The following is a 15,832-nucleotide window of genomic DNA, read 5'->3' on the forward strand; positions in this document are numbered from 1 at the left end:
AATATACCCAATGAAATATTATTCAGCCTTAAAAACAAAAAAAAAAATCCTGGGGAGGATCCAAGATGGCCATTAAGGAACAGCTCAGGATTGCAGCTCCCAGTGAAAGCGTAGAGGGTGAGTGGACGCCACATTTTTATTGCCCACAGACTAGGAAATTCCCAGCCGGAGGAGCTCCACAGGTCACCAGCGTGGCTGTTTTGGCCAGCGTGGCTGTGCCAGCTGGCGCCGCTGCTTTGCCCCGCGCAGCTGCTTTGTCGGCGCCCCGGAGCAGCGGTTCTCCAGTTCTCTGTACAAAATACACTGGTCCAGGTGCCCTTTTGGCTGGCGACTGGAGCCACGGGAAGTCGCCCATTTGTCTGTTTAAAAAGGGAACTGAGCAGGGAACCAGGACAGTAGATTCCAGGGCAAAAAAAAAAAAAAAGCGCCACAAACCTCAGTGCCGCTGTTTAAGCCAGCGCAGTGAGTGGCCGCAGGGGAAAACAAACAGACCCCGGCGCCTCTTCAACAGGCGACTGGAACACCAACTTAAAAAGGCTCTGAGGCAGGGAGCCAGGAGATCAGGCTCTGCTGGTCCCACCCCCACAAAAGAACAGCAACCAGAAACTCTGGATTGAGAGTTTCACTGCAAGTGCAGCTGAACCCCGGACGGTCCAGCTCTGTGGGGGAGGGGCGTCCGCCATTACCGAGGCAGCCTACCACTACGGAGGTAGTCAGCCAATGCTGAGGCAGCCTGCCGTTGCCAAGGCAACCCGCCACTGCAGAGAGACTCTGCCTCAATAGAGGCGGGCCACCATCGCCAAAGCAGTTCTAACTACACTCATATAAACAGGACTGCAGGGAAGTTCACTCGGCAGCTGGGCAGAGCCCACAGCAGCTCAGCAAAGCCTCTACAGGTAGACAGTGACTAGGCTGCCTCCTTGCTGGGCAGGGCAGCTCTGAAGGAAAAAAAAAAAAAGAGAGAAGGCAGCAGCATAACCGAAACTCATAAAGCCCTAAATCCCTGGGACAGATCACCTGGGAACAAAAAGCAGTTTGTGAGTTCTGCTGCAGCAGACCTAAACATACCCGCCAAGCAGCTCTGAATGAACAACAGAGCTCACAGCTCAGCATTTGAGCTCCTATAAAGAAGAGACCGTCTCCTCAAGCAGCTCCCTGACCCCTATATATCCAAAGAGACACCTCATAAAGGAGAGATCAGATTGACACTAGGCGGGTATCCTTCTGGGACAAAGATAGCAGAAGAAGAAAACTGGTAACAACCCTCACTGTTCAGCAGCTGCTGCAGGTGAACCGCAGGCAAGCAGAGCCTGGAGTGAACCTCAGCAGACCTACAGCAGAGGGGCCAGACTGTCAGAAGGAAAACCAAGAAACAGAAATAACCTCATCATCAACAAACAGAACATCAATTTGAAAGATTTGAGACCCAATCTGAAAGCCAGCAACTACAGAGTCGACAGGTGGATAAATCCTTAAAGATGGGAAGAAACCAGCGCAAAAAGGATGAAAACACCCGAAACCAGAACACCTCTCCTCCTAAAAGGGATCACAACTCGTCACCAGCAAGGGAACAAGGTTGGAGGGAGAACAAGTCTGATGAAATGACAGAATCAGACTTCAGAAGGTGGGTAGTAAGAAACTTCTGTGAACCTAAAGAACATGTTCTAACCAAATGCAAAGAAACTAAGAACCTTGAAAAAAGATTTGACAAAATGCTAACGAGAATGGACAAAATAGAAAGGAATATAAGTGAATTGATGGAGCTGAAAAACGCAACATAAGAACTTCACGAAGCATGCTCCAGTATCAACAGCCGAATTGACCAAGCAGAAGAAAGGATATCAGAGGTCAAAGATCAACTCAATGAAATAAAACGGGAAGGCAAAACTGGAGAAAAAAGGGTAAAAAGGAATGAACAAAATCTCCAAGAAATGTGGGACTATGTGAAAAGACCTAATCTACGTTTGATAGGTGTACCTGAATGCGACGAGAAGAATGAATCCAAGCTGGAAAATACTCTTCAGGATATTATCCAGGAAAACTTCCCCAACCTAGCAAGGCAGGCAAACATTCAAGTCTAGGAAATACAGAGACCACCACAAAGATATTCGTCAAGAAGAGCAACCCCAAGGCACATAATCGTCAGATTCACCAGGGTTGAAATGAAGGAGAAAATACTAAGGGCAGCCAGAGAGAAAGGTCGGGTTACCCACAAAGGGAAGCCCATCAGACTCACAGCAGATCTCTCAGCAGAAACCCTACAAGCCAGAAGAGAGTGGAGGCCAATATTCAACATCCTTAAAGAAAAGAACTTTCAACCCAGAATCTCCTATCCAGCCAAACTAAGCTTCATAAGTGAAGGAAAAATAAAATCCTTTGGGAACATGCAAGTACTCAGAGATTTCGTCACCACCAGGCCAGCTCTACAACGGCTCCTGAAAGAGGCTCTACACATATAAAGGAACAACAAGTACCAGCTCAACTAAAGGGCAAAACACCCAGCTAGCACCAAAATGGCAGTATCAAATTCGCACATAACAATATTAACCTTAAATGTAAATGGACTAAATGCCCCAATCAAAAGACACAGGCTGGCAAACTGAATAAAAAGCCAAAACCCATCGGTGTTCTGTATCCAGGAAACCCATCTCACATGCAAGGATACACAAAGGCTCAAAATAAAGGGATGGAGGAAGATTTACCAAGCAAATGGAGAGCAAAAAAAGCAGGAGCTGCAATTCTCATCTCTGATAAATTAGACTTTAAAGCAACAAAGATCAAAAGAGACAAAGAAGGACATTACATAATGGTAAAAGGATCAATGCAACAAGAAGAGCTAACGATCCTAAATATATATGCACCCAATACAGGAGCACCCAGATACATAAGGCAAGTTCTTAATGACCTACAAAGAGACTTTAGACTCCCACACAATAATAGTGGGAGACTTTAACACCCCATTGTCAATATTAGACAGATCAACCACACAGAAAATTAACAAGGATATCCAGGACTTGAACTCAGACCTGAACCAAGCAAACCTAATAGACATTTACAGAACTCTCCACCCCAAATCCACAGAATATACATTCTTCTCAGCACCACATCACACCTACTCTAAAATTGACCACATAATTGGGAGTAAATCACTCCTCAGCAAATGCAAAAGAACGGAAATCGTAACAGTCTCTCAGACCACAGTGCAATCAAGTTAGAACTCAGAATTCAAAAACTAACTCAGAACCGCACAGCTTCATGGAAACTGAACAACTTGCTCTTGAATGTTGACTGGATAAACAATGAAATGAAGGCAGAAATAAAGATGTTCTTCGAAACCAACGAGAATGAAAACACAACATACCAGAATCTCTGGGACACATTTAAAGCAGTCTCTAGAGGAAAATATATAGCAACAAGTGCCCACATGAGGAGCAAGAAGAGATCAAAAATTGACACCCTATCATCAAAACTGAAAGAGCTAGAGGAGCAAGATCAAAAAACCTCAAAGTCTAGCAGAAGACAAGAAATAGCTAAGATCAGAGCAGAACTGAAGGAGATAGAGACACAAAAAACCCTTCAAAATATCAATAAATCCAGGAGCTGGTTTTTTTGAAAAGATCAACAAAATAGACAGACCACTAACCAGATTAATAAAGAAAGAAAAGAGGGAATAACCGAATTGATGCAATAAAAAACGATCAAGGGGATATCACCACAGATTCCACAGAAATTCAAATCATCATCAGAGATTATTACAAACAACTCTATGCACATAAACTAATAAACCTGGAAGAAATGGATAAATTCCTGGACACTTGCCTCCTCCCAAGCCTAAACCAGGAAGAAGCCGAAACCCTGAACAGACCCATAACAAGGTCTGAAGTTGAGGCAGCAATTAAAAGCTTACCACCCCAAAAAAGCCCAGGTCCAGACGGGTTCACAGCTGAATTCTACCAGACATACAAAGAGGAACTGGTACCATTCCTTCTGAAACTATTCCAAACAATACAAAAAGAGGGAATTCTTCCCAAATCATTTTATGACACCAACATCATCCTGATTCCAAAACCCGGCAGAGACTCAACAAGAAAAGAAAACTTCAGGCCAATATTCATGATTAACAGAGATGCAAAAATCTTCAATAAAATACTGACAAGCCGATTGCAACAGCACATCAAAAAGCTTATCCACCATGATCAAGTAGGCTTCATCCCGGGGATGCAAGGCTGGTTCAACATACGCAAGTCTATAAACGTAATTCACCACATAAACAGAACCAAAGACAAAAACCACATGATTATCTCAATTGATGCAGAGAAGGCCTTTGACAAAATTCAACAGCCCTTTATGCTAAAAACCCTCAATAAGCTAGGTAACGATGGAACGTATCTCAAAACAATAAAAGCTATTTATGACAAACCAACAGCCAATATCATACTGAATGGGCAAAAACTGGAAGCATTCCCCTTGAAATGTGGCACCAGACAAGGATGCCCTCTCTCACCACTGCTATTCAATATAGTATTAGAAGTTCTAGCCAGAGCAATCAGGCAAGAAAAAGAAATAAAGGGCATTCGAATAGGAAAGGAGGAAGTCAAATTGTCTCTATTTGCAGACGACATGATTGTATACCTAGAAGACCCCATCGCCTCAGCCCCAAATCTCCTGAAACTGATAAACAAGTTCAGCAAAGTCTCAGGATACAAAATCAATGTGCAAAAATCACATGCATTCCTATACACCAATAACAGACTTAAAGAGAGCCAAATCAAGAACAAATTTCCATTCACAATTGCCACAAAGAGAATAAAATACCTAGGAATACAACTAACAAGGAACGTAAAGGACCTCTTCAAGGAGAACTACAAGCCAGTGCTCAACAAAATAAGAGAGGACACAAACAGATTGAGAAACATTCCATGTTCATGGTTAGGAAAAATCAATATTGTGAAAATGGCCATACTGCCCAAAGTAATTTATAGATTCAATGCTATCCCCATCAAGGTACCAATGACCTTCTTCACAGAACTGGAAAAAACCACCTTAAACTTCATATGGAACCAAAAGAGAGCCCGCATAGCCAAGTCAATTCTAAGCAAAAAGAACAAAGCGGGAGGCATCACACTACCGGACTGCAAACTATACTACAAGGCTACAGTAATCAGAACAGCATGGTACTGGAACCAAAACAGAGATATAGACCAATGGAACAGAACAGAGGTCTCGGAGGCAACACAACATATCTACAACCATCTGATCTTTGACAAACCAGACAAAAACAAGCAATGGGGAAAGGATTCCCTGTTCAATAAATGGTGTTGGGAAAGCTGGCTAGCCATGTGCAGAAAGCAGAAACTGGACCCCTTCCTGACACCTTACACTAAAATTAACTCCAGATGGATTAAAGACTTAAACATAAGACCTAACACCATAAAAACCCTAGAAGAAAATCTAGGCAAAACCATTCAGGACATAGGTGTAGGCAAGGACTTCATGACCAAAACACCAAAAGCATTGACAACAAAAGCCAAAATAGACAAATGGGACCTAACCAAACTCCACAGCTTCTGCATGGCAAAAGAAACAGTCATTAGAGTGAATCGGCAACCAACAGAATGGGAAAAAATTTTTGCAGTTTACCCATCTGACAAAGGGCTGATATCCAGACTTTACAAAGAACTAAAACAGATTTACAAGAAAAAAACTAACAAGCCCATTCAAAAGTGGACAAAGGATATGAACAGACACTTTACAAAAGAAGACATACGTGAGGCCAACAAACATATGAAAAAATGCTCATCATCACTGGTCATCAGAGAAATGCAAATCAAAACAACATTGAGATACCATCTCACACCAGTTAGAATGGCAATCATTAAAAAATCTGGAGACAACAGATGCTGGAGAGGATGTGGAGAAATAGGAACACTTTTGCAGTGTTGGTGGGAGTGTAAATTAGTTCAACCATTGTGGAAGACAGTGTGGCGATTCCTCAAGGACCTAGTAATAGAAATTCCATTTGACCCAGCAATCCCATTACTGAGTATATATCCAAAGGATTACAAATCGTTCTACTATAAGGACATGTGCACACAAATGTTCATTGCAGCACTGTTTACAATAGCAAAGACCTGGAACCAACCCAAATGCCCATTGACGATAGACTGGATAGGCAAAATGTGGCACATATACACCATGGAATATTATGCAGCCATCAAAAACGATGAGTTTGGGTCCTTTGTAGGGACATGGATGAACCTGGAAACCATCATTCTCAGCAAACTGACAGAAGAGCAGAAGATCAAACACCGCATGTTCTCACTCATAGGCGGGTGTTGAACAATGAGAACACATGGACACAGGGAGGGGAGCACTACACACTGGGGTCAGTTGGGGGGAAACAGGGGAGGGACAGTCTGGGGTGGGGAGCTGGGAAGAGACAGCAAGGGGAGAAATGCCAGATGTAGGTGATGGGGAGGAAGGTAGCAAATCACACTGCCACGTGTGTACCTATGCAACAATTTTGCATGTTCTTCACATGTACCCCAAAACCTAAAATGCAATAAAATAAATAAATGGGGGAAAAAAAATCCTGTCACATGCTATCACATGGATGAATCTTGAGGAATTTTTTTACATGAAATAAGCCAGTCGCAGAAACAGAAATACCACACGATTTCACTTATATGGGGTATTTAATGTAGTCAAACTTCTAGTAGAGAAAGTAGGTTACACAGTGCTGGGGTGAAGGGGAAATTGGGGGCTGCTGTTTAATGAGTTTAAGTTTTGCAAGGTAGAAAAGTTCTAGAGATCTGTTGCACAACAAACCACAAACAGTTAACACTACTGTACTATATATTTTAAAATGGTTAAAATAATAAACTTTGTTATGTGTTTTTAATCATAATTTTCAAAAAAATCAGCACAAGAAGTAAAGTCCTAAACCATGATACCACTTCACACCTAAGAGGACAGCTATAATAAAAATAAGCTTTTTAAAGAAGGAAATTAAGTGTTGTAAGGACAGGGAAAAACTGGAACCTTTGTATGTTGCTGATGAGAATGTAAAATGGTGCAGCCACTAAGGAAAACAGTCTGATAGTTCCTAAAAGCTAAACACAGAATGACCACATGGCTCAGCAATTCCATTCCGAGGTAAATACCCAAAGGAATTGAAGGCATAGACTTGAACAGATATGTAGATGCCAATGTTCACCGTAGCATTATTCATAACATTCAAAAAGTAGAAACAATCCAAATGTTCTTCAGATGAAGGACTAAACAAAATACGGTGTATACACACAATGGAATATGATTCAGCCATGAAAAGAAATGAAGTTCTGTTACATGCTACAACATGAACAAGCCTTAAAGACATTGTGCTAAGAGAAACAAATCAGACACAAAAGGAAAAATACTGTATGTTTCTACTTATAAGATACATTGAATGGGTAAATTCCTAGAGACACAAAGCAGATTAGAGGTCACCAAGGGTTTGGGTTAGGGAGGCTAGGAAATTGTTGCTTAAAGGTTAAGGTGTTTCTGTCTGGAGTGAGGAAAAGGATCTGGAAACAGTGTTGAGGGCGGCACAATATTGTGAATGTAATTAATGCCCCTCAACTGTACACTTAAAAGTGAGTAAGATGGCAAATTTTATATTTTATCATAATTTTAAAAATTATGTAAGAAGCCAAGAACCATTTGCTTATACATTTCAAATGAGTGAAATGTAGGGAATATGAACTAAATTTCAATAAAGCTCCTTAACAAAAAAGTCAAGTCTTCTTTTCATTACACGTTCCCTTCTTCCTGGATGCCACAGCTTGGGTCCCATCCTAGCATGTGCCCTGGCTCATGTCCATGGCGGCCTAGCTAACCACACTGGGTTTTAGTTGTTTGTCTGCCTCCCCCACCAGACCTTCAGTTTCTTCAAGGCACACACTGAGTCCTTTGAATCCCTAGATCTAGTGTCTAATCCGGTGGTTTGCATAGTGTGTGCTCAACACATGTTTGTAAGATTCATAAATTATTAAATGATTTAGATGGCAGGGTTGATCCAAGATTTGTTTTTTTTATTCCTTGTATGACTCACGTGAGTAACTAACTGTATTACTCACGTTAGTCACATTAGTCACTTGGCTTAATGTCAGATTTTTGCAAATCCAAAACAAAGGAACTTATTTGCTTATTGTGTCTTCCCTGAAAACAGTCACTAGAATCACCTTTTAAGGTGCACAACTATACCTAACCTTGAGTTTACTCTTCATTAACAAAAGCAATTCCTGAGGAAATCTAATACAAAAGTGACCTGATGCACATTCACTCTTAAGTTACTTGAAGGTTCAAATAACACATATTGAATTTACTTCTGGTCACAAACTGTTTTCTGGTTTATATCTACTTCATCATATGAAGTCAAATTCTAACAGGAGCTATTTAACTGCATTTTCAGATTCAAAAGATTGCTATAAACTCACCTCATACACAGCAAGATCTATGCCTGCATAAGGTATGATACCTAATAAATTGGGAACATAACCTTTGTAAAAAGCTCCCAAGCCTTCATGTTTCAAAATCTTCTTGGCACAATCATATATTCCAGAGTATTGCCCAGTTTTGCCTACAGCCAGCCTGGTTTTCATAACCTGGATATAAAATAACAAAATATTATTATTCATATTAACTCTATCATCAAAGAATTCAAATTAAGTAATTTTACACAGAATATATACCTAGCACATATCATCACTCAGTTGACTGTACAATTTGTTGATACATTCTCCCTAACGTATTACCTCTATTGAGGGGCTAGGACCACAGCCAGAGACACCCATTTACTGCAAGGAGTATCTGATGAAGAAAGCGACCAAGGAAATGGAGGCAGGATAATCTGCTGATGTCTTAAGAAAAATGACTAGTGACCACCTGTGTCTGGAAGGTAAGGGAAATGGTAGTACAAACACACTATGGGGCAGTGAGAGTTGGGAAGGTGATACTATTAACTGATACGGAGGATATAAAAGGAAGAATAGGTATTAAGAGTTTTTTGAGACGTGTGTGGAGTACTATAAGCAATCATATTAAGATGCTCGCAAAGAAAGCTGTATTAGCATGCATACCACACGTTGGTGAAAGTTGTATTTATCTTGCTTATCAGTTACTAAAAAACCCTCTGCTATATCAATAAATTCCACATCTACAATACTATTTGTGCTGCAAAGCGGTGGTTAGAAAACTTTTTCTATAAAGACCAAATAATAAAATATTTGTCTTTGCAAGCCTAAAATATTAGGTCTTTGTTGTATATTCTTTTTCTTTTCTTTTGTTTTTGCCCACTATTTTATTATTATACTTCAAGTTCTGGGATACATGTGCAGAATATGCAGGCTTGTTACATAGGTACACACGTGCCATGGTGGTTTGCTACACCAATCAACCTGTCATCTACATTATTTCTCCTAATGCTATCCCTCTCCTTGGCCCCCACCACCCGACAGGCCGCAGCGTGTGATGTTCCCCTCCCCTTGACCACGTGTTCTCATTGTTCAACTCCCACTTATGTGTGAGAACGTGTGGTGTTTGGTTTTCTGTTCCTGTGATAGTTTGCTGAGAATGATGGCTTCCAGCTTCATCCATGTCCCAAAAAGGACATGAACTCATCCTTTTTTATGGCTGCATAGTATTCCGTGGTGTATATGTGCCACATTTTCTTTATCCAGTCTGTCACTGATGGGCATTTGCACTGGTTCCAAGTCTTTGCTATTGTAAATAGTGCTGCAATAAACACACACATACATATGTCTTTATAGCAGAATGATTTATAATCCTTTGGGTATATGCCCTGTAATGTGTCAAATAGTATTCCTGGTTCTGGATCCTTGAGGAATTGCCACACTGTCTTCCACAATGATTAAACTAATTTACACTCCCACCAACAGTGTAAAAGCATTCCTATTTCTTCACATCCTCTCCAGCATCTGTTGTTTTCTTTTTAATGGTCACCATTCTAACTGGCATGAGATGGTATCTCATCGTGGTTGTGATTTGCATTTCTCTAATGACCAGTGACCATGAGCTTTTTTTCATATGTTTGTTGGCTGCATAAATGTCTTCTTTTGAGGAGTGTCTCTGTTCCTATCCTTTGCCCACTTTTTCAGGGGTTGTTTTTTCCTTAAAAATTTGTGTAAGTTTCTTATAGATTCTGGATATTAGCCCTTTGTCAGATGAATAGATTGCAAAATTTTTCTCCCATTCTGTAGCTTGCCTGTTCACTCTGAAGGTAGTTTCTTTTGCTTTGCAGAAGCTCTTTAGTTCAACTGGAACTCGTTTGTCAATTTTGGCTTTTGTTGCCATTGCTTTTGATGTTTTAGTCATGAAGTTTTTGGCCATACCCATGTCCTGAATAGTATGTCTAGGTTTTCTTCTAGGGTTTTTATGGTTTTAGGTCTTATATATAAGTCTTTAATCCATCTTGAGTTAATTTTTGTATAAGGTGTAAGGAAGGGGTCCAGTTTCAGTCTTCTGCATATGGCTATTCAGTTTTCCCAACACAATTTATTAAATAGGGAATCCTTTCCCCATGGCTTGTTTTTGTCAGGTTTGTCAAAGATCAGATGATTGCGGATGTGTGGCGTTATTTCTGAGGCCTCTGTTCTGTTCCACTGGTCTATATCTCTGTTTTGGTACCAGTACCATGCTGTTTTGGTTACCATAGCCTTATAGTATAGTTTGCAGTCAGGTAGCATGATGCCTCCAGCTTTGATCTTTTTGCTTAGGATTGTCTTGGCTATGTGGGTTCTTTTTTGGTTCCATATGAAATTTAAAGTAGTTTTTTCTAATTCTGTGAAGAAAGTCAATGGTAGCTTGATAAGGATAGCACTGAATCTATAAGTTACTTTGGGCAGTATGGCCAATGGTGGGTTGTGTCTTTCCCCCACAGGGCTGGAACATTCAGTGTTCAGCTCAGACTGAGGCAGTGGCTGTGTAACCCACTAGAGTTAAGTGCTTCAGCCCTCTGGGGTTTGTTGGGCTGGGTAGGGACCCACCCAGTCCCACTGTCTGTCTTCCGGCTTTCAGCTCCCTCTCTCTCCAGGCAGGGGGAGGGGGCGATAGCTCGGTCTGCAGGCTCTCCCAGCTGGCTTATGGGCTTATGCATTTTCTTAGATCTGTATACCAATCAGGGACACCATCCTGGATTATTATTCAACTCTGCGCTTGTAATTCCCAGCGCTTGACTGGCAAAGATCCCCTGTTCTATGTATTGCTGAGGCTTTGGGATAAGCACTGTATCTGGACCAGAGTGCCAGAGAGTGAGCCTCTGACTCACTGGTCAGAGGCACTTTCTGGGTGAAGCGGTGGCTCACGCCTATAATCCTCGCACTGTTGGAGGCCGAGGTGGGTGGATCACCTGAGGTCAGGTGTTCAAGACTAGCCTGGCCATCATGGTGAAACTCCATCTTTATTTTTATTTTTATTTTTTAAAAAAAAGAAGTAGAAAAAAAGAAGCCCTCCCTGCCTCGGTCTGTCCTGCCTGGGCTTTGCTCACCGTCCGACCAGACCCATTGAAATGCACCTGGTACCTCAGTTGGAGCTAGGAGATCTCTCGATTTCTGTGTCTCTCTCACTGGGTGTTGTGAACCGGTGTTGTGTCTATTCAGCCATCTTGACTCAGCCTCTTCCAGATTTTCTAGCTTGTGTAGAGGTATTCATAGTATTATCTGATGGTAGTTCGTATTTCTGTGGGATCAGTGGAGATATTCCCTTTATCATTCTTTATTATGTCCTTTTTATTATTCTCTCTTTTCTTTTTTATTAATCGGGCTAGCAGTCTACCTATTTTGTTAGTCTTTTCAAAAAACCAGCTCCTGGGTTCATTGATTTTTTGAAGGCTTTTTCGTGTCTCTATCTCCTTCAGTTCTTCTCTGATCTTAGTTATGTCTTGTCTTCTGCTAGCTTTTGAATTTGTTTGCTGTTGCTTCTCTAGTTCTTTTAATTGTGATGTTAGGGTGTTGATTTTAGATCTTTTTCCCGCTTTCTCCTGTGTTGCCCACTTTTTAAAAATGTAAAAACCATTCTTAACTCAAGGACAGTACAAAACAGTCTGTAGGTCTCTAGTTTGCCAGTTTGCCAACTTATGTACCAATGAAAGGATGTCTAGTTAGGGTAACCACCATATAACCAAATCCTGAGATTCCATTATGAAATTTATGGTACATCAACTCTTTGGAAAGGAATGAGAATTATAATTCTCACAAACACAGTGGCAGCCAGCCTCCCCAATGATACTTGTCTTCTGGTATTCATGCCATTAAGCAGTCCCCTCCCACCCTCTATCAGGGTTGGTCTATGTGACCAGTGGACTACAGCAGAAAAGGCAAAATATATCAGCTTTCGTCTTGGGTTCTCTCTCTCTCTCTCTCTCTCTCTCTTTCTCTTTCTGTTGGATCAGTGACTATAGGGAAGCCAGCTACTGTGTTTTGAGGATACTCAGGCAGCCTACAGAAAGGCTCATGTGATAAGGAAATGATGTTTCCAGCCAATAGCCAGTGAGACCTGGCAGTAACCACATGAGTGAGCTTGGAATCCTTCCCCACTCAAGCCTCAGAGTGACTGTAGCACTGACTGCCACCTTGACTGTGGGCTGTGAAAAACCCTGAGCCAGAGACATCCAGCTAAGCTTCTCCCAGATTCCTGACCCATAGAAACTGCCCAATGATAAAGGCTTGTCTTAAACTGTGAATTTCGGGATAACTTGTCACACAGCAATAGACAACCAACATAAACAACACCACACAGTCAGACTTCACAATGGTACTCACCTCCATTGGATATATAAAAGTCTGTGCAGTTGCTCCGGCCATGGAACCAGAAATAAATCTCTCAAATGTTCCAACTTTTTGTCCTTCTTCAGTAAGTAACTTCTTGTACTGTATAAATGAGTTTTAAAATGCACATCACTACCTGCCATGGACTGAGCTGCATCCCCACCAAATTCCTATGTTGAAGCCCCAACCTCCCATGTGATGGTATTAGGGAATGAGGTTTTTGAAGGTAATTGGGGGTATGAGGTCATCATCAGGATGGAGCCCTCATGACAGGATCAGTGTTCTTATAAGAGCAGACACCAGACAGCTTGCTCTCTCTCCCCCCTCTCACGTGCACCAAAAAAAGGCCATGTGAGCACACACTGGTTGTCTACAAGCTGGGAAATGAACCCCCGCTAGTCCTTTTAGCAGTCTCTGGATAGAATCTATCTCCCCCAGCCCCTTTCCAACTCCCACTCCCTTTCCCTACACACAAACTCCCTCAGAACACCTGCTGGGTTAATCAACCTCTCTTACCTATGTTTTCAACTTCTTTATTTGGATTGACATGCTTCCTTCAGCAATAGATACATTAAAGTCAAATCAAAATCCTCCCTCCAGTCTGGGCACGGTGGCTCGCTCCTGTAATCCCAGCACTTTGGGAGGGTGAAGCAGGCAGACCACTTGAGGTCAGGAGCTTGAGACCAGCCTGACCAATATGGCGAAACCGCGTCTCTGCTAAAAATACAAAAATTGGCTGGGCGTGGTGATGTGCGCCTGTAATCCCAACTACTCAGGAGGTTGAGGCAGAAGAATCACTTGAACCTGGGAAGTAGAGGTTGCAGTGAGCTGAGACTGCACCACTGCACTCCAGCCTGGGTGACAGAGTGAGACTCCATCTCAAAAACAAACAAACAAATAAACAAAACCCAAAAAACAAATCCTCCCCCTACCCAACATCCTTCTTATCTATCACCCTCTCCCTCTTCTAGTTTCTGTCCCTTCAGTCTAACTCCCTAAAAATGTGTCTCCACTGTCCAAGTTTCATCACCTCCCATTCACTTTAAGCTCATTTCAGTATGGCTTCTCATTTCATTACTTCACAGAAGCATTTATGCTAAGCTTACCTATCTCTGTGTTGAGAAACCTTAAAAGGTACTCATTATATTCACTACCCAGTAGCGCTGACCCCCATGAAACCGTTTTCTTCCACTGACTCCTAGGCAAGAGATTGAGGCAAGCTTGAGTTCAAATTCCAGTCTGGCAGCTCTGTCTTTTAAATTCACTTAATCAGGATTTCCTGGCACTGGGCAAGGTGCTAGGAATATAAGTAGCTATTGCCTAAGGAGGCTCACAGTCTCACAAAGGGGATAAGTAGGGAGGATGTCAGAATTCCTTGTGAAAGTGCTGTAAGAAAAAGAAACTAGAACAGAAGGCTTTCCGGAGGAACCAACTCCTGAGTAAGGTACTAAAGGACATTCCCCTGCATATGACATATAGAAAGGGGAAGGGTGTGTGTGTGTGTGTGTGTGTGTGTGTGTGTGTGTGTGTGTGTTGCTGGAGCAGGGTCAGGAGACAGGGACTAGCAGAAAGATGACTGTGCATGGTGGACATGTTGAGTGGGAGGCACTCCTGGGACATGCAAGCAGAGATGCCGACACACGCGTTACACAGGTAGATCTACGGTGCTGAGATAAAGAGAAAGATGTTGGAGTGGGAGGCAGTCAGTACAGAGATGGCAGCTGAAACCCCAAGAACACCACCCTACACTACCACCCTGTCAATGATACCATGACACCACTCTGGTAATGACAACCCACATAGAACACGGCTTTACCAAACTGATGATGTGTTTGACAGAGCTACATGCCAGGCTGAAAAGATCCTTTTCTTAGTTTCCTAAAATGCTGGCTATTCAATGAACAAAACCTAACTGATCCAAAAAGTGAGCTAGCTACATACTCCGGGAAATTTGAGAATACATACTGCATATTTTGAAGTAATTTAGAACGAACTGGGATTATCCAATGAAAAATGGCATATTCTGCAATTCAGCACTCGAGGAAGCTTGGACAGGGGAGGAACTGGTTTGGTTGAGATGCTTAGGATATGCTTCTCATAGGAAGACAGCTTTTAGAGAACCCCAAGGGATGAATGGACCTTCAGCAGGAGGGGAGAAAACACTATCATAGGCCCAGAGCCCATAGGAACACTACACCACACTGTGTAGACAGCTTTTTCTTGATGTCCAAGAAAGCTAGTGTGCAGAAATGAGAATACTATAATGAGTTCTCAGGAAGGAGCCTGGGTGGACAGATGCCTGTTTGTGATGTCCAAGGTAAGAATCTGACAAATGATATAGAGTAAAATGTGCATATTTGCTTGCAATATCCATGGACTTTCAAAAATACCAAACTTCTTGCATACTGAAATAACTGCATTATTTTTGAGTATTTGTTTATTTTAGGCTCTTGCTTTCCTATGACAAAATCCAAGTATGTGGTCAGAAAAACCTAAGGGTATCTCAAACATTAGCCCTTAATAATCATTATTTGAATCTTCAAATATTCACATAAGGAAAATAACCTTCCCAAAGATAGGTTCTAATTAAAGTCCTGGAGGCTAGGTTTTCTTTAATTTTTTCTTTCCTTCTCTATTTCCTAGGCCAAGAAAAGCATAGCACTATACTCTGTAACCTTCTCAAGAGTATTCTGCTGCTCAGGAACAAAACACTTTCCAAAATAATCAAAATCAACAGGAAATAATATAAAAACTATGGAGGGGATGTTGAGTTTCAAAGCCCTCACAGTCTTTGATAAACAATGATGGAATAAATAATGGAAAAAATAATCTGTGGCTGCTCAACTAGACAGTTCTGCTAATGACCATAAACAGGACCCAACCTCTAAAACTTACCTCTGTACTTCCTCTTTACATTGAGTTAGGCTGAAGCAATAGCTCAAATCGTCCAAGTTAACAAAAGTCAGCAGAGAAGTGATTCAAAGGTAAATGCATTTATTCACTCATTC

At 41.6% G+C, this 15,832-nt stretch overlaps 1 protein-coding gene across 3 annotated transcripts in view; it reads right to left on the reverse strand.

Moving 5' to 3' along the window:
* The window catches only part of SLC25A24 (solute carrier family 25 member 24), a 57,867-nt gene that overhangs the window by 6,674 nt on the left and 35,361 nt on the right, over positions 1-15,832 (reverse strand). For all 3 annotated transcript variants that reach the window (XM_032262867.1, XM_032262868.1, XM_032262866.1), the window contains 2 exons: positions 12,819-12,926; positions 8,478-8,645 (listed from right to left, as the gene is read on the reverse strand). In XM_032262867.1, the coding sequence (XP_032118758.1) occupies positions 8,478-8,645; positions 12,819-12,926 (276 nt within the window). The remainder of the gene's footprint in view (positions 1-8,477; positions 8,646-12,818; positions 12,927-15,832) is intronic.

This window comes from Sapajus apella, unplaced genomic scaffold, assembly GCF_009761245.1.
Source record: "Sapajus apella isolate SASKATOON/1434 unplaced genomic scaffold, GSC_monkey_1.0 scaffold131, whole genome shotgun sequence".
Taxonomy (NCBI): domain Eukaryota; kingdom Metazoa; phylum Chordata; class Mammalia; order Primates; family Cebidae; genus Sapajus; species Sapajus apella.